Source organism: Protopterus annectens, chromosome 2.part2 (assembly GCF_019279795.1).
Source record: "Protopterus annectens isolate FY-2018-M chromosome 2.part2, PAN1.0, whole genome shotgun sequence".
Taxonomy (NCBI): domain Eukaryota; kingdom Metazoa; phylum Chordata; order Ceratodontiformes; family Protopteridae; genus Protopterus; species Protopterus annectens.
Genome location: NC_056730.1, coordinates 714,977,464 through 714,999,945, shown reverse-complemented (window position 1 = coordinate 714,999,945; position 22,482 = coordinate 714,977,464). Strand labels below are relative to the sequence as shown.

At 38.0% G+C, this 22,482-nt stretch overlaps 1 protein-coding gene across 1 annotated transcript in view; it reads right to left on the bottom strand.

Moving 5' to 3' along the window:
- Positions 1-1,529: 1,529 nt before the first annotated feature.
- Positions 1,530-22,482, bottom strand: part of ERAP1 (endoplasmic reticulum aminopeptidase 1) — a 1,476,217-nt gene continuing 1,455,264 nt past the window's right edge. Inside the window, exon 19 of the mRNA XM_044064113.1 lies at positions 1,530-1,777. Coding sequence (XP_043920048.1) covers positions 1,631-1,777 — 147 coding nt within the window. The 3' untranslated portion in view covers positions 1,530-1,630. The remainder of the gene's footprint in view (positions 1,778-22,482) is intronic.

The following is a 22,482-nucleotide window of genomic DNA, read 5'->3' as shown; positions in this document are numbered from 1 at the left end:
CCAAAAGAATCAGGGAAAAATCCAGAAATAATCAGGGATACTTTTCATATATTAGTATTATTAACTTGACACATTGACAAAATAACAGAACATGAGTGACTATGCATTTTTCTACAGTAAAAGAAGCCTGTAACTCTAATTATTGTCATTAGTTAAGTGTAATTCATCACCTTTTCTCCACAAGTCACTACTTTTAGGTGGGATTAAGAGGGGCAAAGCTAGAATTTCAGTGAAAATCGGGAACAATCGGGAGGTGTGCACCTACCTACCTCCCTGTTACACACTCATACACACACCTATCTACCTCCCTCTTACACACACAAACACACACCTACCTCCCTTCCTCCCTGTTAAACACATACAGACCTACCTCCCTTACACACACACACACACACACACACACACACACACACACACACACACACACACACACACACACACACACACACACACACACACACACACCATACCTCTCAACCTCTTAGCACAAAAACAAATCTGGTGGGAGAAACTTTAAATATTGCTCTCACAAACTTCTCATGTTGCTAGAATAAAAGGTATTGTGTTATAGTGAATTTTATGAAGGATATAAAGTCTGAAACTCAAATGTCTGTCATTATTTAGTGAATTCTGTCTTTACGGATTTGCCACAATAAACCCAAAAAACACAAATTTTATGAGAAACAGACTACAAATATAAGGCAAAAATCTGGACATTCTGCAAAAATCTGGACAGTTGAGAGACACCACCATCCCTCTTTTTACACAAACACACACACACACACACACACACACACACACACATGGACACACGCACACACACACACACGCACACACACACCCCTACATACCTACCTACTTCTAAGACACACACACACACACACACACACACACACACACACACACACACACACACACACACACACACACACACACACAAACACATACACACCAACGTACCAACTTCTTACATACACACACACCTATCTGTACCCAATGGAACCAGAAAAGGGACATCTCAGTGTTGTAGAGCATTCTGAGACAGTTCTATTTTTTTTCAGGATATAAAATTATTGAATGGTGTCATTGGGACAGTGCTCACTACAAAGGCATCAGAACCATAGGGCAAAGGGGGTGAGGGCTCAGCTGCAAGTTGAGAGGCTTCAACAGTTTATAAAAAAAAAAACGACTTGATCACTCTGTGGCATCTTTTCCTTAATGAGGGCCATGTGTCAGCTGCACGCATACCCGCCAACATGGATGTAATCGCAGTCCACATGAGCGGACTTTAAACTAGCCATTTTTGTTGAAAGAGATGTTGAGTGTTTGTGTGTGTGCTGTGAAAATGAAACAATGCATTCCTAACTTACAATCACAAAATTAGAAATAATTGACACATGTAAAAGAACTATAGCATAAATCATTTACCACATAAATTAGCAAATTCTTTATTATAGACTGTAAAGCACCAGTAAAAAAATTGCACAAATTCTTAGCAGTGTGTGTGTGTGTGTGTGTGTGTGTGTGTGTGTGTGTGTGTGTGTGTGTGTGTAGAGAGGAGAGGGGGGGACCTTATAAACAGGTTTTTCAGTAGCCATGTTTTGCACTCTTCAAAATAAGTATCTTTCCATCATATCTGGTGCTGCTCGAGCCATGCTTTAATTTGATCAAAGTATTTATCCATCCACCTTATATTTTCTTCAATGGTTTCCACTGCAAGCTGAACACATCGGAGCTGGGAACCATTATCTTTCAGAGACTCAAAGAAGCTTTTCACCTAGAAAATATCCAGAGTATGGCATAAATGTTTCTGTGGTACTACTAAATTATTTCCAATAATAAGTGTACTTGAAATAGGCATTCTTCGGTTAAAATAAAGTTGAGAATCAATACATTTAACATAGTTATCCCTTTAATATTTACATAATGATTTGTCAAATCAGCTGAATTCTTACCTCAGATTTTGAAAGAATTAAAAATAAACTATTCTGCAAAAAAAGTTGATATGTTATTAAATTAATTATTATGATAACATTCAGTTCCATTCCCATTCTGACATCCACCAGAAATATAAAGGGAAACCAGTGCTATCCTTGTTTTGTGATATTTAACAATCACATAATCCTCTACAAATTTACTGTCAAATCATTCTTGATTTAGGATACAGGCTCTCTTTGGATGGATTGATGATCATTTTGTCAACATGGCACTGATAGAAAAAAATGCATACTGACATCAATGTGACCATCGGGAAAGAACTGGGGCATGGCTAGCACTCTTCAAGGTGGCAGTTTGATTTTGTAGCTGTAACTCCAGAGGTGAACTCTCCTGTCATGAGAAAGACGATGACTTTAAAATGTAACAATGTGAAGGTAGAAAAGTTGACCAGCAGTTAAAGAAGTTTAAAGATGCACTGTCCAACATTCTCATAAAAAAGAAATGAAAATAGTGGTAGAATAAATGGGGACTGTTCAAATCACATTGTCAGGCTAGCAGCAGCACTTTTCAGCTGCCCATAATAAAAGTAAAAACTGCAGTATAAAAATAAGTTGTTAACATGTAAAACTGAAGAAAAGATGAGAGGATGTCATGCCTTAAGCAATCCTTAATAAAGAATGGTATAACATTAGTGGGTCTAGAAATCAGACCCAGGTGAAAGACTCACCAGTTTTACTGCAATCCTGAGGACCAAGAAGGGAGCTGAATGGAGAGTTCAGTTGAAGTGACTGATGCAGGCAGTGCAAAAAAAAACACCTAAGTTCACATCAGGTAATTAAAATGCATGCAATGAAGGTCATATTTATTTGTTTTCCAGGGCAGAGCATGGATCTCAATGGACCTTTATCAGACTCAGCCTAGAAGTGGTGTCTGATTAAGCGACTTGCTCAGAGTCACAATGTTACACAAGGGAGGTTAAGGGAATCAAACCTTGCACCTCTGGATCACAAAAAACAGCTTGCTAACAGCTCCTTAATCCTCTAAGTCAAATGCCACTAGAAGTGTAAAGACATTCTCTCACTCATACCAGACAAACAAATGAGTGCTACAGGGGAACAATTCAAAGGGCTGCCTATAAAATATCTGAATAATTTTCATGAAACCTCAACAATGTTTTTTTTTATCAAGCAAGGCTGAAATAATATCTTTGGGTATCCTTTCATGGACGGCTTGCTAAGCATCTCTGACTGTGTAATAGGATGGTGAAAGTGTCACCTTAAAGACCAGAAGTGTGGGCAGGCCACACTCTTAAAATGGACTGGATAGAGAACAGAAAGTTACACTGACATTAGATCCATTCCTCTGTGGTGGTACCTACAGGAGGTAGATGTGCAAAGACAGGGAGCACACAAAAACAGCAACAGCCAGTCAAGAAATAGAAGCAGCTAAGGTAGAAGTGGGTAACAATTCTCATGAGTTGCTTAGTAACATCTGAAAATGGGAGAAGAGAAAGTGAAACACACTGGATAGAGTAAGCGAATCCTGAGAAGTAATGAGTGTAACAATAGCACAGTGATGAGGGGGAATACTTCTGTCCACAATGGCAGAAGCAGAAGCACAGACAAGCACCTCTATGGCAGTAAGCTATGACACAGAGTACTTCTGTACAGTTACCAGAAGCAATGAAATGCACTGCCACACCAGCATGATATGAAATGAAACCATCTCAGTGAATCCAGAGGAGACAGATGAGCACTGCTAATAAACGGATGGCCTCCTGAAGTTTGGCAAATCTTGGGCTGAAAACAGAATGACAAATGAAACAGAAGAGGGGTGAAGAAGACATAACAAGCCATCCTTAGTTTAGAAACCTGAATCAATAAACATGGATGAGAAAACTGAGAGGTAAGAGTTAAAGTTTTTTTGGGATGCAAGCTAATCTCTAGCTGATAAAAGAATAGAATGATGTAATACATAAAAAGTGGGGCACGTCAATGTAACATAAGTTCTGAGGCTTGATTCACTAAACAACTGGTGGTACAGCACAGTATTCAGGCAGAATGAGAGACACCAGATGATACAGCATGCAGACTGAGAGAGGTAAAGCAAAAAATGTGCAGGGTGTTACTTTTATCTTGTGTGGAAGCAACTAAGTTTTCATCTGCAATGGGGTACCACAGACTGAAGACTGAGGGAGAGGGCTTCTACAGAAAATTCAGTTTGGGAGGAAGAGAGGTCAGATGACTGAACAAAAGAAGGTAGAAGAAGAGGAGTGAAGGTTGAGTGGTGAGTTAATATAGCTCTGAAATGTAAGGAATAAGGGAGCATTTATATCCAGACAATTCCAAGGGGAACAGAGTTTGTTGCAGTTTCCAGGCAGAAGAGGGGTTTATGTAGGGTGCAGCACATAACACTATGATGAAGACAGATATCTGACAAGCAGAATGAAGTGGTTTTGAAAGAACAAAAACAGAAGGATGGGGGCAGCAGATTCTCATCTATATTGCTGCAGCTATATCTAGGGTCCTGAAGAAATTATGTCTGGTGTCTTGGATATTAAGACAGATGCAGATGCAGGAAAAAAAACTGAAGATGTCTACAGTATTTTATCACAATAAAGGAAGTGCTAAGGCTTAGTAAGAAGCTGCTGATGAGGATGATATAAAGAAAAGAACAGGTTAATAAAAAGAGAGGTAATTGAGGAGTAGAGAAAGAAAACACAAAAGGATGGAAAGAGAAGCAAAGACGGAAATGAGTGGACCATAAAACAGAGGAAGGGAGTATTTATAAGGTGTGAACTAGTATGTGGTGGGACATACAGATGTAAAACATCCTAGCTGTCCAACAGGCACCTGTCCTGTAGAGTGGACCATACTAATTAAATACGTGTAAGAGTGTGCAAAGAAGGAGACGAGGGGAGACGAACATAAGTGGCACAAAGCAGATCAGAGGGATGTGCAGTGCACCAGACAAGATTGGATCAGAGAGTTTAACTTTATGAACTGTAAACACCATGCAGAAATTTGACAACAGACTGCTTTAGGCAGCTGAGGGGTGTGATGTGACTGAACTGAGTTAATCATCAGTGGGAGCTGCATAGCCGCCTACTAGGTAAAGGACATCCTCTGTAGACAGGTGAGATGATGAGATAGCATGGAATGCTGTAAGCTAGATAACATTCCAATGTGGTTGATCAAAGCCTGTTAGGATTAACTAAGAAGTCACAAGCCATATGAATTTATTATTACCTGTTATACCTAAATATTAAAATGCTGCTTAGGCAAAGAAAGTAGTTATGGCACTGTCAGAGGGCCACATTTTTAAATTCGCATGCTTCAAGGTAGGGGATCTACACCCATTACAACAGAAAAGTGCTATAAGCCCTTCATGGGTGTTCTTCATGGGACAAATGGAATGCCTATTTCTGTGGCATCAATGATCAATAAGCCATGCTTTCTGACTGTTTACAGAAATTACTTATTTTCCAAATAATAATGCTTTGTATTCCATGGCTTCATCCAAGCATTTATGTATAACTGTTAATTCTTTTCTTCAGACTGTAGAGCTTTATAGGACATGAAAGCTTACATAATATTTCTTACTGTATGGCATGCTGCAAGATCATCAGAAAGTGTGATTTGGCCTGTGTTAAGACACATTATTGTGTTTGCATTGTTTACTTGCTGTTGTGGTAGTGTTCGCTGTAATTCCTTGTGAGCATGCCTAGCATAACAATATAGTAGATGCAGGCCATTTATGAACAGAGACCTTGAACTACTGAAATGTCATCAGAACTGTGTTGTCATTTGTCACTTATGTATTCTGAGTGTTGTTATATTACTATTTAGCATTTCAATGACTATACAACACATTCTTGTCTAATACACGTTTAAAGGTGACAAACCCCCTTTCTATGGTTGCAAATGACAACAAATGACAAAAACATGTCCTTTTCTGGTGTGCATGACACAACAGCTGTAGGGTTCATTTCCTCTTGTTTATATATGATGAAGTGGAGAATACAGCAGTACTGTTAGCACAAATAAATCCCCTGTATGTACATCTCGTATGCAATGACTGCAGTCTGTGCAAATATCCTCTAGTATATCTACTGTCCTTGCTGCTATCTCATCTCAGCATTTTATTAACATTTATATCACATTTACTCCCCTTTGTTACACCATTGTTTTGTGTCCCTCTCATATCCATTTTTATTTATATCCATGGGTCAAAAACTGTGAACTGGATTAAGTATTATACCAATATGGACGTATTTATCTTAAAAATGTTCTTTGTGACATTTGCACATTTGACTGCACTGTCTGAGTACATTTCCCCTGTTTACCCTCCCCTTTGACTTACTTCTGCAGTAATCCCATTGTATTCAGTGTACATACTCTCCATTTATCTTATCCTGCATCTAAATACCTTCAACTTGCCCTTACTTTGTATAAGCTACTCGCTTACTAGCTTTGCCTATTGTTTACATTTGTGAACTCAAGCTTCCCTGCACCTTCTTATGGCCACCAACATTTCTGCTGGCCACAAAAAGATGCTAATAAATGTGTATGCTTGATGAACAGCATGCATATTCAATGAGCGCTCCTGCTCATCCCACTAACACTTAAATCATGCAGGCTTACCGTGAAGTGTACACGATTGTTAATGAATCCCAGGGCATATTAACATTTCTTTTTCCATTTACATACATTACACATCACATCTCTTTTATTTCTTTGTAAGTATCGTCAATATAACATTATATAAATTGCTGAATACCTGCCTTCCCTTAAACCTCAGTCCTCCTCCCGAACATTATTCTGCATATATTGTTCCCATAGTTTCCATTTATTTATTTATTTTGTAATTTGCTTATTCCCTTTTCTAAAGATTCCTCCTCCAGTTATCTTGTCTCTTTTATAATATTCTATACTTCAAATACTGTTTGTTTAGACATTGATTTCCATTTTCTAGTAATCGTTTTTTTATTGTTGGTCAACAGATTAACACTTAAAAAGGCCTTAGCATATCTATACAATTCAGATTCTATGTCCCAGCTCAAAAAAATCATATCCTTAGTTACAGCAATTTTTCACACAATATTTCTGACAGTACTCTGTAGAGAACTTTTATAATCTGCCAACTCATTACACTCCGAAAACACAATCCTAGTTACCTCTTTCTTCTGCATCACACCTCTAACATTTGCGAAGTACCTGAGGAAAATTCTTTGAAGTCTGCTTAGTATATAAACTACCTATGTAAACACTTCCAAGCAAAGATCCTCAACCTTCTGGACTTCGTTGCATGCTTGGCAACCATACATAGGTCCTCCTATTGTTCTCTTGTAGACTGCTTTTCCAGTCTCTCTTCCCAATGTTTTCTAACCTCCTCTAATTTATTTATTTATTTTATTTATTTTACATTTGTTTACCGGGATAGTCCGGCTGGATACATGTCCATTTTCAGCGGAGGCCCGGGGAGAAAAGCTCCACAAAGACAAACTTACATAGATTACACAGAAGTTAGCAAACAATTATAAAAACAAAGTGATTATATACAATGGGTTAATAGTGATTCCCTAGTAGGGACTCACAATTGTCATGGACAGAGAATTACAAGTAAGAGACATCAGATTGGAAGCACAGCTTGGTGATGTAGTTACAAGTTATGATAATTGCAGAATATGCTTTTAGTTTATAACTTAATCAGGGTTGGTACATGGGCATAGCCAATTCACTTTGAGATACTGTTTGTGTTTTTTTTTTTTTTTTGAAGAGACTTTTGGAGGACTGTAGGGTTATATAGTTTGGCAACGAATTCCAGGTTTTGCCAATGAAGTTGGCAAACAGGGATTCACCAGCAGAGTTATTAGCTTTGTGGGTTTGGACCAGTAGTTTATCGGCTGACCGTAGGGATCTTAGATTGCTATATGGCTTAATAATATTTTTAAGTGAGGGGGTATCCTCAGGGTGGTACAAAATTTTGTGCGCTACTAAGAGTTGATTGAATTGAATTAAGCTGGGCAGTTCTAGCCACTCTAGTTGTTTAAGGTTCTGGCAGTGGTGGGTTCTATAGGTGGAGCCAGTGGCGAATCTGGCAATATGATTGTAGCTTTGGGACAGCTTACCTAGTTCGGATTTGTTGAGGTTTGAGAGTACAGGCGAGGCATATAAGAGAGTAGAGAATAGGTGTGATCGGATGATTGCAGTCCTAGCCAGTGGCGTTAAAAATGTCTTGTTTCTATACAGTGATCCAAGCATCTTATTGATGGTCTGTATGGTTTTGTTGACCTGTAGGTCAAATTTGAGATTATTGTCTATGATAACCCCTAGCAGTTTGGTGTGATTATCTGGGGAAATAGTGGTACCATTGTTAGATGTGACAGAGAATGAAAGTGTGGTGGATCTACTAGTGGGAGAGAAGAGTAGAAGTTTAGTTTTATTGGGATTCAGAAGTAGGCATTGATTGGTGAGCCAGTTCTCGATAGTGTTAAATGTATTTTGGGTTAAGATTTGCAAGTCGGATGGGGAGGGGGCTGAGCAGATGAGAGTGGAATCATCTGCGTATTGGAAGCAGGAGGCTTTAGGGATAGCAGTGTGGAGGTTGTTGATAAAAATAGAGAAAAGTAGTGGACCTAGTATGGACCCTTGAGGGACACCAAGTGTGAGAGGTAACTGGCTGGAGAGTTTGCCCTACCATAGTACTGCCTGCTGTCTACCAGTCAGGTAGGACTGGAACCACTGGATAGCAGGCTTGTTGAGGGAAATAGATTTTAGTGAAAGAATGAGAAGTTCATGGTTGACCATGTCAAAAGCTTTTGATAGGTCAAGAAAGAGGGCGGAGGTTAGCCTATTGTCATTCCTGTTTTGGTTTATGGCAGTAGTAAAGGAAAGGAGGGCTGAGGTGGTGCTGTGGTATGGCCTGAAACCATGCTGGAAGTTGGATAGTAAGTTATTCTGTGTAAGGTATTGCATTAGTTTCTTGTGTACACATTTCTCCATTATTTTGGCTAGTGGGGAAAGAATGGCAATAGGTCTATAGTTGGATATGTCTGTGGAGCTACCACCTTTATGGAGTGGGATGACGTGAGATATTTTCCAGAGGGAGGGGATAACATTTTCGGATAAGGTTCTGTTGATCAGGATAGATATGGGATATGCAATGGCATCTGCAGCTATTTGCAGGTACTCTGCAGGGAGGAGGTCAGCAGCGAGGGTGGTAGGTTTTAGATTTTTTTAGAAGTGTTTTGATAAAACTAGTGGATATTGGTTGGAAGCCAAATTCTGGGTGATTATTAGGTAGATTAGGCATGTGGTTTAAGTTAGAGGGGGTTAGTTGATTTGCTAGAGATTGGATTGTTTCAGTGAAAAAGTCATTAAAGGCACTCTGGGGAAATAGGGTGTAGTTAGCCAGGGTTGTGGTAGTGGAGTGACCAGGACAAAGTAGTTGATTTAAGCCTGCCCAGAACTTTTGAGGGTTGTTGTGGTGTTTTTGTAGGAGATTTTGGTAGAAGCTTCTTTTAATCCAGTAAAATGGATTTTTTTGTATCATTCCTGAGTTAACGATATTTTAGATGATCAAGCGGGGCTTTGGTTGTTCTCCAGCTGGCCCAGGCTCTGTTTCTAGTTTTGATTTTTGCTTTAGTATCATTTGTGAGCTATGGTGCTGTATTTGGTCTAGTTTTTATTGTACGTGCTGGAGTATGGGAATCAAGGATACTTAGGAATTTAGTGTTAAAGTGCTCTATGGCCTCCTCTAATGTTAGATTTTTTTTAGTTTTGACAGTCAACTGCTTTTAATTCATTTTGGAATATAGCAGCATCAAAGTTTTTCCTGTTTCTAAATGTTTTATATTTGGGCTGGTGAGGGTTTCCTGCCTTATGTTTTATGATATAGGTTAGACAATGGTCACTGATGTCATAAGGGAGAGTACCAGCTGTGTACAGTTGGGGTTGGTTATTAACTGGGATCCAGTCTAGAATACTTTCCTTGTTGGTTGGTTTGTTTATCCTAGTTGGAGAAGTTATGGTCTGTTTAAACCCAGATAAGTTTATATGAGTGAGGGGGGGGGGGTCGGAGGAGCAGGGGTACCAGTCGGTGATAAAATCACCAAGAACTATGGTTTCTTGGGGATAGGTAGTGGATAACCAGTAAAGGAGATCTTCTAGGGTATTTAGGTTGTTGCCTGGTGGAATGTATGCACAGACGATGTTCAAGTGTTTGTTTTGGTTAATTTGTAGCTTGGTTATGAGGAGTTCCACGTTATTGAATTGGGGAGGTTGAATGTTATCTCTATTAACGGGTAGAGTATTTTTGTAAAGGACTGCTATCCCACCTCCTTTCCTTGTAGCACGGTCTAACCGGTGAATACTGCATCCTGGAAGTAGTATCTCATGGTCAGTAGTACTGGGTTTTAGCCAGGTTTCCATAAGACACATAATGTCTGGGGAGTGGGTTGCTAGGAGGGCGTGTAGGTTGGGAATCTTATTGTTAATACTTCTAATATTTAGATGAAATGCTAGGGGGGAACTAGTGGGAGTATTCATGGGTAATTGATTCTTAAAATCATCATGCAATATTTTATATGCCTACTAATTATCCAGTTTTTAACAGCAGCTTCTGTCTCAGATTCTGCTAAAAATTTCACCAAAGCAGGTCTTTCTCTTAAGATCCCCTTATCCCTTTCCCTTTGCCTATATTCTGATATCAGTCCCTGGTATGGAATGTAGCCTCTAGCCTGCAGTCCAAACAGCTACCGGGCCTCATCCCACTCTATTACCTTTCCCTCTCTAGTTATTTGCTTCCAATACATTTCCTTTTCCAGTTTTCCCAAGTAAATGTCAGCCCCCATTTGCCTATTTTCTGCACTTACAGGCATCCCTATTGGCAAAAATCTCCTTTCTCCATTATTGTGTTGGTTTAGTTCTTAGAATACTTTCTGCTAATTTCTGAATAAAATTTTGTGTATGATTGTTATTGTTCTCCTTATGGATCTGCATCCAAAATTCCACTCTCACTTCATTTCTTGCACTTCCCTCCTGCTTCATCACCCCCTTCCATTTTGAAGTATAAATACTTCTGTTATTTATATGAACCTAAACTATGTAGCTGTAAAATATCCCTACAAATCAGGTAACCCTAAACCATCTTGTTCTATTGGAAGGCTCAACTTATCTCACTTAACTCTTGCCCTCTTCCCCAGATAAATTCCTTCAACTGTTCATTAATTATTATCCACAACTTCACCTCTGGTAGATAAAAATAGGTTCCCTATTATATGATCGAAGACGCATTCTTTCGAATGCGTCTTGATCGAACTTGAAAACACAAAATGGCAAAATACCGAAACGGCATATAAGCAAATTTTTTTCTGGGAAAGAAATCGCTTGGCCGTCTTTATTTTGCCATTTTCATCACTGTAGTGCAATCTCAGAGTTGGTATATTTAAGTAAAGCTGTGTTGGGGGGCACAGCCCCCCACATCAGGGGGTGTGCGGGGCTAAGCCCCCCACTTAATGTAATGTTTTAAAGGTTTTTTTCTTTTTCTTTTTTGGATCAGCAATTTTTTTCCCCTGGGAAAAAAAATCACTGTTCTAAGTGTTCTGGATTGTAAGCTTTCGCTTACATGGGGTTTAAAACAGCGTTCGCTGATTTAATATAGACCCTAAAAATATGCCTGACTCATATATAAAATTAGTGGGTTTGAAAACATTTTCACTGCCTATATTTTACTATCCACAGCCATAAAGAAGAGCTTCCATTTTCTCAGTTTACGTAATATCTTTTGTTTAGTCTCTTCCTACATATCCTTAGCAGCCACATTAGATACCTTTTTGATCCATACTCTTAAACACTTAATCTTATTCTGTCCCTATGGGTATTACTGGACCAATTTGTGTCTGGGTACAGAATTTCTGGCTGTAGTCTTTATTTATTTTCTATCCATTTAAGACTTGAAAGTGTCTCACAATGTTCCACAACACTGAGATGTCCTTTTCTGGATTTATCAGAAATTATTTCCTCCTAAGCTATACTGAAGATATCTCTGAAGACAGTAATTTGTATATCTGGAACTGTGCTTTGATGGCTCGAATAAACGTGATGGACTTTCGATGCGATTCTGACTGCATCTTTCTTGTCTGTCTGTTCAATTTGTTTTTTGTGAAGAATCCATGTTTTCCAACCAAGGGTTGGCGTGGGCACTTCTGAGAGTTCGTTCTACAGCCGAGTAGTGTGGGTTTGGTTCTGAGTTTGCTGTTTAGAAACAGTAATCTGCGTCTAATAAGCGCACTCTCTGGTGTGCCATATTTCAAAAGCTCTGTTACACTGCGGTACCACCGCAGCACTGCTTCTAAAGGGGTATTACTAGTGGCATTTTTTCCTCCCAGCTGGGAGGCTTATACCCCATCCCCTGAAGGCTACTTCAAGGATCCTTGGATTTATCAAGTACAAAATAATATCTGCAAATAAAGCCAATTTATCTAGATTCTCATACTTATTACTTCCTTGCATTTCTGAGACTCATATTTTCTTCACCAATATAAAGAAAATAACAAAGGGGAAAGAGAATCCTCTGTTCAAACATAATTTATCAGGGAAAAACCTTCCCACTTCAGTTCTTGTCTCCAATCCTTTATATAACCTCCTAATTAACGCTTCCAGTGTCCTACTCATAAAATCCCAGTTTACTCTGTCAAAAGCTTTATCTGCATCAAGACCCAACAACAACAGTGGTATTTTCTTACATTTTGCTTCCCTCTGGATCATCATTTCTTTATTAAATTATCACTTATGACATAGGCAATCATACATTTATATAAATGAAAACAAGTCACATTGACATAATTTTAGTTGCAAACATTATACTTCACTTATAACCTATCCAGTCACTGTCAGCCAAACATTACATAGCTCATTCAAATCCTGCCTTATTTTAAATCTCATTCCTCGCCTGCATGTATTGTTCCCACAATTTCCATTTTTTTCTATGTAATTTGCTCCCACCTTTTCTAAAGATCCCGTTTCCAGTTGTTTTATCTCTGTTACTATACTCACTACTTCTATTACAGTTGGTTTAGACTTTGATTTCCATTTGCTAGTAATTACTTTTTTGGCAGCCACCATAATTAGACTCAACAACTCCTTACTATGTCTAGGCAATTCAGATTCTGTATCATAACTCAAAAAAAATAATTTCCTTAGTCATACAAATTTGTTCAGCCAGTATTTCTGATAGAGTAGTCGGCAGGGAATTTTTTTAAGGCTGCCAACTCACTACACTCCCAGAAAATATGTTCCCAATGACCTCTTTCTTTCCCACCACACCTTCAATATTTGCTATCTACCTGAAGAAAAATTATTTGGAGTCTACTTGGGGAAAAAAAATACCTATGTAAACACTTCCAAGCAAAGATCTTAAATCTTCTATTCTTTGTTGCATATTTGGGAGACATACACATATCCCCTATTGTTTCTTTGTGAATTGCTTATACAATATCTCTTCCCAATCCTTTCAAACCTCTTCTGATTGACTCTTATAGTTATAATACAATATTTTATATGCTCTACTAATTATTCCTTTTAAACAGCAGCTTCTGTTCTAGATTCTACTAAAAACTGTACCAGTGCTGGTCTTTTGCTTAAGATCACCCTATTTCTTTCTCTTTGCTTACATTCTGACATCAATCCTTGATAGTGAAGCCAATCTCTAGCCTGTAGTCCAAATAAATTCATGGCCTCTTCCCATTCTTTTACCTTTCCTTCTCTAATTATCTGCTCCCAATACCTTGGTTCTTTTGCCAGTTTTCTCCAATAAATTCAAGACCCTTCTTGCCTATTGTCTGCATTCCTAATTGCAGTCATCCCTATCGGCGTACTCTCTTTTTTCCATTCCCATGTTTGACTTAGTTCTCAGAATACTTTCTGCTACTTTATGAATACAATAGCATGTATGGTTATTGTTATTCTCCTTAAGGATTTGCATTCAAAATCCCAGTCTCTCCTTGTTTCTTGAGCTCCACCCCCTATTTCATCATCATTCCTTTCCACTTTTAATTATATCTCTTCACACTTCAAATTACAGTTTTTTTCTTCTGATATGTATAAGAGACTTAACTGTGTAGCTCTGAAATACCCCTTCAAATTGGGTAATCATAGGCCACCTTGTTCTACTGGAAGAATCGGCATATCCCACTTGACTTTTGCTGTCTTACCTTCTCAGATAAAATCCCTCAGCTCTTTATTAATTGCTATCCAGAACTTCTCCTGTGGTTGATAAAAATATGCCTGACCTGTGTATACAACTAAAGGGACTAAACACATTTCAACTGCTTGTATTTTGCTATCCATATCCATAAAACAGAGCTTCCAATTTCTCGGTTGTTGTATTATCTTTTGTTTAGTATCTTCCCACATATCTGCAGCTGTCACACTAGAATCCTTTTTAATCCATACTCCTAAGTACTTAATTTTATCATATCCCCATAAATATGGATATTGCTGAACCAGTTCATGTGTGGGTACATTGTTTACAGCTATTTCTTTTGTTTTAGCTTCATTAATTTTGTATCCCAAAAAAGATATGAAACTGTCTCAAAATGTTCCAAAACATTGTAATGTCACTTTCTGGTTTTATCAGGTATAAAATAATATGATCTGCAAATAAAGCCAGCTTTTTTGACTAACAATTATATCCTTGAATTTCTGAGTCCCTTATTTTCTTTGCCAATGATTCTAAATATAATGCAAATAACAAAGGGGAAAGAGGACACACCTGCCTGGTACATCTGTTCAAACACAACTTATCAGGGTGGAACTCTCCCACTTTAATTCTTGTCTCCAATCCTTCATATATCTTCCTAATTAATCTTATTATTGTATTAGGGAATGTAAATGATTCCATTGCCCTGCTCATAAAATCCCAGTTTACTCTATCAAATGTTTTCTCTGCATCAAGACTCATCAACAACAGCGGTATTTTCTTACATTTTGCTTCCCTTTGGATTATCACTGTTCTATTACTGTTGTTGTGTTTGCCTCCCCTCCACAAAACCACACTGATCCATATCTATCAATTCTGGCAACACATTTGCCACTCTTTTAGCTAATATAGACCTAAAAACTTTATAGTCATGGTTCAAAATCGAAAGGGGTCTGTATGAAGCTGGGTCTGATGGATCTTTATTATTTTTAGGTAATACAACCACCACATCTTTCTTTGAAGATGTTGGTATTTCCACTCAATACTGTTAAACAAAATCTCCCAGATCTTTATGACTGTTTTCCCTTCTAACTTCTAAACGTCTAGAGGAATATCATCCTTTTCTGGAGATTTTCCTGAAGACTGGTTATAGATCCACAATTTTATCTTACTCCCTCTTAACTGTTACTTGTTGAGCTTTATCAATCTCTAAACTTGGCATATTTAAGTCTTCCACAAATATTTCCATTTGTGCTTTTTCCTGATTTCCAGTTCTCTGCTTTATACACAGTTTCAAAACATTTCCAAACTAGCGCTAAAACCTATACAGGATCTCTAGTTATTTATTTTATAGGCTCCATAGTTTTGGCAATACCCATTTCTACTTTCTGCTGCCTAACGTATGTCATATTTTTCAAGACATTTTGTTTTAATCAGAACACACCCATCTCCTATTAACTTAGAACACACAAAACTATGTACATCTTCAAAAATCACATTTAACCCTCCAGATATTAACAACTGCCCCCAAATCAACAGATCCACCAAAAGGCATTACCTAGCCTAAAATTAAAGTTACTTATGCTGAATTGCATGTTGTAGCCTGTGTTCCCATTTAAACTGGTTGTTGTCTGTCCTTTCCCTATCTCTATTTCCCGTCCCAGATGTGAAAAACAACTTGTATGCCTTCAGAAAACATTACAACTTAGCCCTAAGAAAATGTGCACTGGCTATCTTTAAATAAAACTAAATTGTACACTGTTCTACTGAATGTATTACATGATTAAGGCTGCTAGGAAGGCTGCTATATCTTATTCACATCCCATAATTTCAGACTATTTTTCACTGAACTGCTTGCCATTGTACCTTTACATGTTGCGTTTCCCTCAGCAAAGAATCCTCAGATCTCTCAAGATTAAATGCTTGCACCTACAGTTACCTTGTCTTTGTGGAAAAGTATTCAGCAATGAATCTTTGTAAATTTCACGCAGAACAGAATGTACAACTGCCTTCATCTGCAGACTTCTTGACTCCCACTGAACATTTGCTAATGGAAAAAAACAAGTTAAGATCGTTGCAGATGCAAAAATAGCATTTTTATGGATTTTATTATTTTTGTCTTATTTTTAAAATGTACATGCTTATAAAAACACTTGTTAATATCTTAAGGCAAATGCATTAATCCAGTCATTCACCCTTGTAAAAATAACAGAAAATGTCTTAATTTTATACATAATGTAATATGTACACTTTTACACCTCACCCCCACCCCAGCTGGCCAAGATCATAGCATACTTGCTTTTGTCCTGCCATTCTTCTCTTCTTATACTGTAAAGCCTATAATTGTTATAACTAAAAAGGTCGTTGTTTACTTTAATATTTTTAACACATACAAGTCATTGAAAACACTCTCCCCACATTTAAAATACCCATGAATATACTACAGAAAACTGCTTCACAATATAAAACAAATTTATATCATGAAATGTTTTATTTAAACACTAATAAGAACATGGACTGTTTTACTTACAGTTACTTTTCCCCCTTTTACTGTCCTCTTAAATATTAATGTCATAAGGTGGGGTATATGCTTTACAGTCTACCCACAACAAAATCAAGACAAGTCAAATCTTTTTCTAACACTTTTTCTTGCAAAGACACATTTTACAAAAAATGTGATTAATGCTTTATAATGTTCCATTCATTCACTAATTTCACTGTTACTGGTCTTCTTATTAATCTCCATGTCCCAACAACAGACTCTGGTTCAAGTCCAAGGTACTCCTGATTCTTCTAGTCAACTCTCTTTTTTTCTGTCTCTCAAGCATTTCCTTTGAACACTGGAAAAGGTTTTACTGGCTCATTATGAATTCTATTGTCAATAAAATGACAGAGTCCCCTCTGCTTGCTGGCTCACTTTTTGTTGGATAAACTTTTTTATGTCCTCCTTAACCTGTTCTGCATCAAAAATGTCTTATGATTCTCTAGTAAAAATACTCCGAAGATAGCTGGTTACAGCACCTTGAATCTCACACCTGCCTCTTTACATTGCCTGGTTGCTGGGATAAATTTCTCTTATGCCTAGTGTACAGTAAATAATCATTTTCCACACACAATCTGCTGTCACCATTTTTAACACTTTTCCCAGGATCAAATCTTTATAATGCTATGATTGCATCTTGTTGTTTGAACTTGTTGTTCTGTTTTGCCTCCTTTACTTTTATACATATTGCTTCAACAGTTAACCATAGAATTTTGTTATATTGCAGACAGCCATGGACTGCACCCTCACCCCAAAGACTACAGCAGAATAAATACAGCTTCCAGCCCTGCAAATACATACAGACCTGTCTTTTTCTTCAATGTAAGGTGAATTTACTTGTTCATTCTGTTATCCTAGTCTTCCCTGTTGAAAATGGTATCAAGGTTAAGATCTCTTCTGTGCTTGGCCAACACTTAGTGGTCTGTTTTTTGACTGTTTTAACCAGAATCAAAAATAGCTTTCATTGCACCTTAATCTCCCCCCCCCTTCCCTCATTAATGAGCTACACCCTACTCTTGCTGGCAGCCTGCACTTTCTTAAATGCTCTTTCTAGCTACTGCTTTTGTGACTTTCCCTCTCTGCCTGTATTAGCAATTCTGTGGTGGTTTGCTTCTTCCCTTTTCCATAACCTGAAGTTTTCACTAACTAATGAATAAACAACTCCTAATTTGAGCAATAAATGTGGTTAGCTTTAAAATAGTTAAGAAAAGGTTTTGTCTCATTTTTTCCAAACTTTCTTTTTCTTAACCACCTCAGTCTACTGCCTGTCTCATACACCTATTAGTTTGCCTACTCATAATAAACTTATATCTCTTCTTTCACCTCAATATTTCAATACAGGTTTATTCTCTGTTCGTATATAATTTTCAGGCTTACGGATTTTTTTCTCCCATGACACCTGTACCACCTTCTCAGCCAATGCTGTTCACTATGCTCAGACTCATGCTCCTCCCCTACCCTACCCCCTATTCTTTCTCACCATAACTTCATCTAAACTTAATACCACCCCCTACAAAACAACCAAACAAATTCACTAAGGCATACAACTGGCCCAACTCCTCAACCTGCAAATTAATCACTGGCCCACCTGAGTCGCTTCTCACAATCTACTCCAACAAAAGTGGTATGCAACTTTCACCCAGCTAACTCCATCTTCCCCTTAATTATGCATAATATGCTACTCCTCCAGTCTAGTCTCAGTTCTACTAATTATACTCACCATTGCCATATCCTACCACTCTCCTTCCCAGTCACTCTATTTTTCTCCAACTCTATATTTCAAGTCAACAAACACCCATCCATGAACTGCAAAACTGCATATAGACTCTATCTATTAGGCATTCAAGCCCTCTTCAGCTACAGCTACATCAAAAAGACTGACCAAACCAATATTAGAGTATCAGATCAAATAGATAAATATAAAAAAAAAAATCATACAACTTATCTCACCATACTTCCACTCTCCCAGTCTGTGAAGGCATCCACCCAAATGCTGGACCACCCCTTCAAACCAACCAAACCCCATCTAACCCATCAGCTCCCACCATTACTAACACACAACCAACTAATTCTAACCACAACCTATTAATGCACAAAAAAATCAGAAGCATCTACAACAAAATTCCATATCTCCATGCATGCATTGCAGCATATAAACCAGACATTCTAATCATCACTGAAATGTGGCTAAAACCAAACACTAAAGATGAAGAAATCCTTCTCCCAGGATACAATATAACAAAAATGATAGCATACACAAAAAAGCTGGAGGGATTGCAATACTTTTTACAAACACACAAAACGGCACCAGATATCCACTGAGTGACCCCAACTATCCATGATAGAAATATACGTTACCCTCTTATACCTGAACAAGCACAAAACTATTTGCACTGCTGCCTTATATATTCCCCCAGACAACAACATTCCCGTTCTCAAAAACCTCCCTCAATGGTTTTCCACTAATGTAAATAAAGAAACAATTATACTTGGGGACCTGACTATAGACTATTTACTTGCAAGCACTGACTACTCTACCCTCTCTAATAACCTATTCAATTTCAAGTAATCACCTTACCCACAAGAATCGACAAACACAGCGACAGGTACTCACTACTAGAATGGACCCTTACCACTCATCCTCAAACATAAACACCTATGGCTGCCTTCCAGACATCAGAGACCATCTCCACACATTTATTACAAGACATCCCCAAACGTACATATACTCGCCTCTTTTAACAAAGTCACCTTCATAAATTACCTCTCCCAATACAACTGGAATATTCTAAAAAAAACTACCATTAGAAGATGCTGTTACCCATTTCAATAAAACATGCCTTAACATACTAAAGGAGTTAGCTCACATAAGGACAAAAAGAACCAAAAGTAACCCTGATCTATGAGTCAACAAAGAAACCAAATAGCTCATGGTAAATAAAGACAAAGTCTGAAAGGGATTCACTTTATAATCTCGAAATACTGAAAGGTCAAATTTCAGTATATCGAGACCATAAAGTTGAATTTTCAAAATGCAAAGCCGCGGTGGTACAGCGGTAGCGTTGTTGCCTCTCAACAAGAGGTTCTCCTGTTCGATTCTCGCTTGGAATGCCTTCTGTGTGGAGTCTGCATGTCTTCCCCGCGGTCGAGTGGCCTCTGAAAGATATGCGTGAATGGGTGTGCCTTCGCTGAAGGTTGGGCGTCGGGCTGGCAACTCGGCACCATAAAAATCGACTGCCAATCATTAACGGACCGGAGTTCCGCTGTGGTGACCCCTAACCGGGAAAAGCCGAAAAGACAAACAAAAGTTGAATCTTCAAAATAGCGAAAGTACATAATCGTGAATCCAAATATGTCGATTTCCTGGTTATGGCTTTACGCTACATGACATGTAGTGTATTGTGTGGATGGTGTAGTGTGTGGATTTAGGTGGAATTTAAGGTAAGTGAGTGTTTTGTAAGGGTTTCAGGTAGAGTGTATGTGAGTGTGTTTATAAGTTGTATGTGTGGGTTAGGGTAGGCAGGTAAAGGTATGAGTGTTTAAGTGTTGGATGTGGTGGTGTTTGTATATGTGTGATGTGTGTGTGTGTGTGTGTGTGGGACTGTAGAATGTCTGGGTGTGAGTTTACTGCTTTTTCTCTTTGTGTGATCTCGGAGTTAGTATATATAAGTTTGGAAGGTGGGGAGGTTTGTAGATATGTGGTGTTATGTTTGTGTGTGTTTTTTTGTAGTGTGGGTATTGTGGTGTATGTGTGGTGTGGTGTATGGTGTGTATTCGCAATTTGAAGTTTCGTGGTTTTGGGCTGTCGGTGTTTTGTGGAGTCAACTTTATGGTCTCGATATACTGAAATTTGACCTTTCAGTATTTCGAGATTATAAAGTGAACCCCCTGAAAGACATGGTATAAAGACAGAACAGAACAAGAGTGGCAAATTTTTTACAATGAGTGCTAGAGGAAACAGACAGCTGTAGCACTCATTGTAAAAAATGTGCCACTCTTATTCTGTTCTGTCTTTATTCCATGTGTTTCAGGTTTTGTCTTTATTTAGCATGAGCTGTTTGGTAAATAATGTACATAGTTTTTGTTTGTTTTTTTTCCCCTTTCTTTTCCTTCCTTTAGTTATGGAACTGTAATAGGTTGTTGTATTGTGTAGCTTAGAAAATACTGAAAATTCACTTTATATGTCAAATATGAGTATGCTTTTGATTTTTCCTCTGAAAGCAAATAAAATATCCTTTTTGGAAAAAAAAAAGAGTGGCAAATTTTTAGACAACTTATAAATCATGTAAACAACAGGTCAAACTAGACAAAACTGCAATCTTTCACTCATTTCAAGGCAAACATCAACACAATCCAAAGCAATTTTGGACACCCATAAAAAACTACTACACTCTTAGTCAAAGCACCACCACATCTTCTACCACAAACAATGATACAGATCCCAAAGCCACTTAATTCAGCACACACTTCATTCAATCAGTCCTCTCTCTGCTAAAATTTAATCCACCCCCATCCCATCTCTCTAGCCCCATATCTCCACCAGCAATACTCAAAATACCCCTCTCTTTTCTTTTCAGCAAATACCTATGTCAACTACCAAAAATTGCCTTAAAAAACTGAAAACCACTGCATCATCTTTTGACAAACTCCAACCTTAAGTAGCTTAAGTTAGCTGCTGATGTCTTGGCATACCTCATCTTAATACTCATAAATACATCTATCACAGACCATGTACCCACTATCTGGAAAAAAACACATATTATACCACTTTTCAAAGGTGGCTCAGCCACAGACCTCTCCCAACTACTACCAAACTGCAGTTCTCTCCCCTCTCTCCAAAATCTTAGAAAGGTGCATACATTCCCAACTCCTAACCCATGTCATAAACAAAACCACTCTCCCCCATACAACATGGTTTTCAACCACATCACAGCACAATAAAAGATCTTAGTTTTTCAGAAACTATTAATACCAGCAGAAACAATTTAACCTAATATCCTGCCTGTTTCTGGATCTGTCAAAAGCATTTGACACCGTTTCTCACCAACTCATAATCAATTAACTATCTTCCCTATCACTGTCTCATCCAGCTCTTACTTGGTTTTGTAGCTATATCTACAAAAGACAACAGGCTGTAAAATGGAATCGTGAGCTATCCCTCTTCCTCCCTGTTTCTGTTGGTATACCATAAGGGTCAATTCTAGGCCCAATACTTTTCAATATTTTCACAATCTGCACAAAGCCAGCAAACCTGCTACCTTAGTATACTATGCAGATAATGTCACCATCATCTGCACAGCCTTACCCCTTCCACTACTTCAACAAATGACTCAAGACTCCTTCATTTTTATAGAATTATGGCTAAAGGCTAATCCTAAATGCCAAAAAACAAAATGAATGCTGCCATCCAGATCTCTTTCAACAATGTGTACACCCTTTAATATTACTTCAACAAACACCACCAACATAGAGACTGTAACAAATACCAAACTACTAGGAGTCATAAAAGACAGCAACCTAAAATTTGACCTGCATTTCAACCAGGCTGTCAAGAAAACTCATGAAAAACTGGGCTTCCTGTACTGAAATAAACCCTACATCACAGATTCTTCAAGAAAATCATTAGCATCATCCTACCGTCTCCCCACCCTTCTCTATGCATCACCCACATTATCCAACATTCAAGCTACCCTTCTAAATAAATTAGAGGCATGCCTTAATAAAACAGCTAAGTTTGCAGCTAATACATCTTACCATATAGACCACTGCTAAATACTGAAGAATCTCAACTGACTAGAACC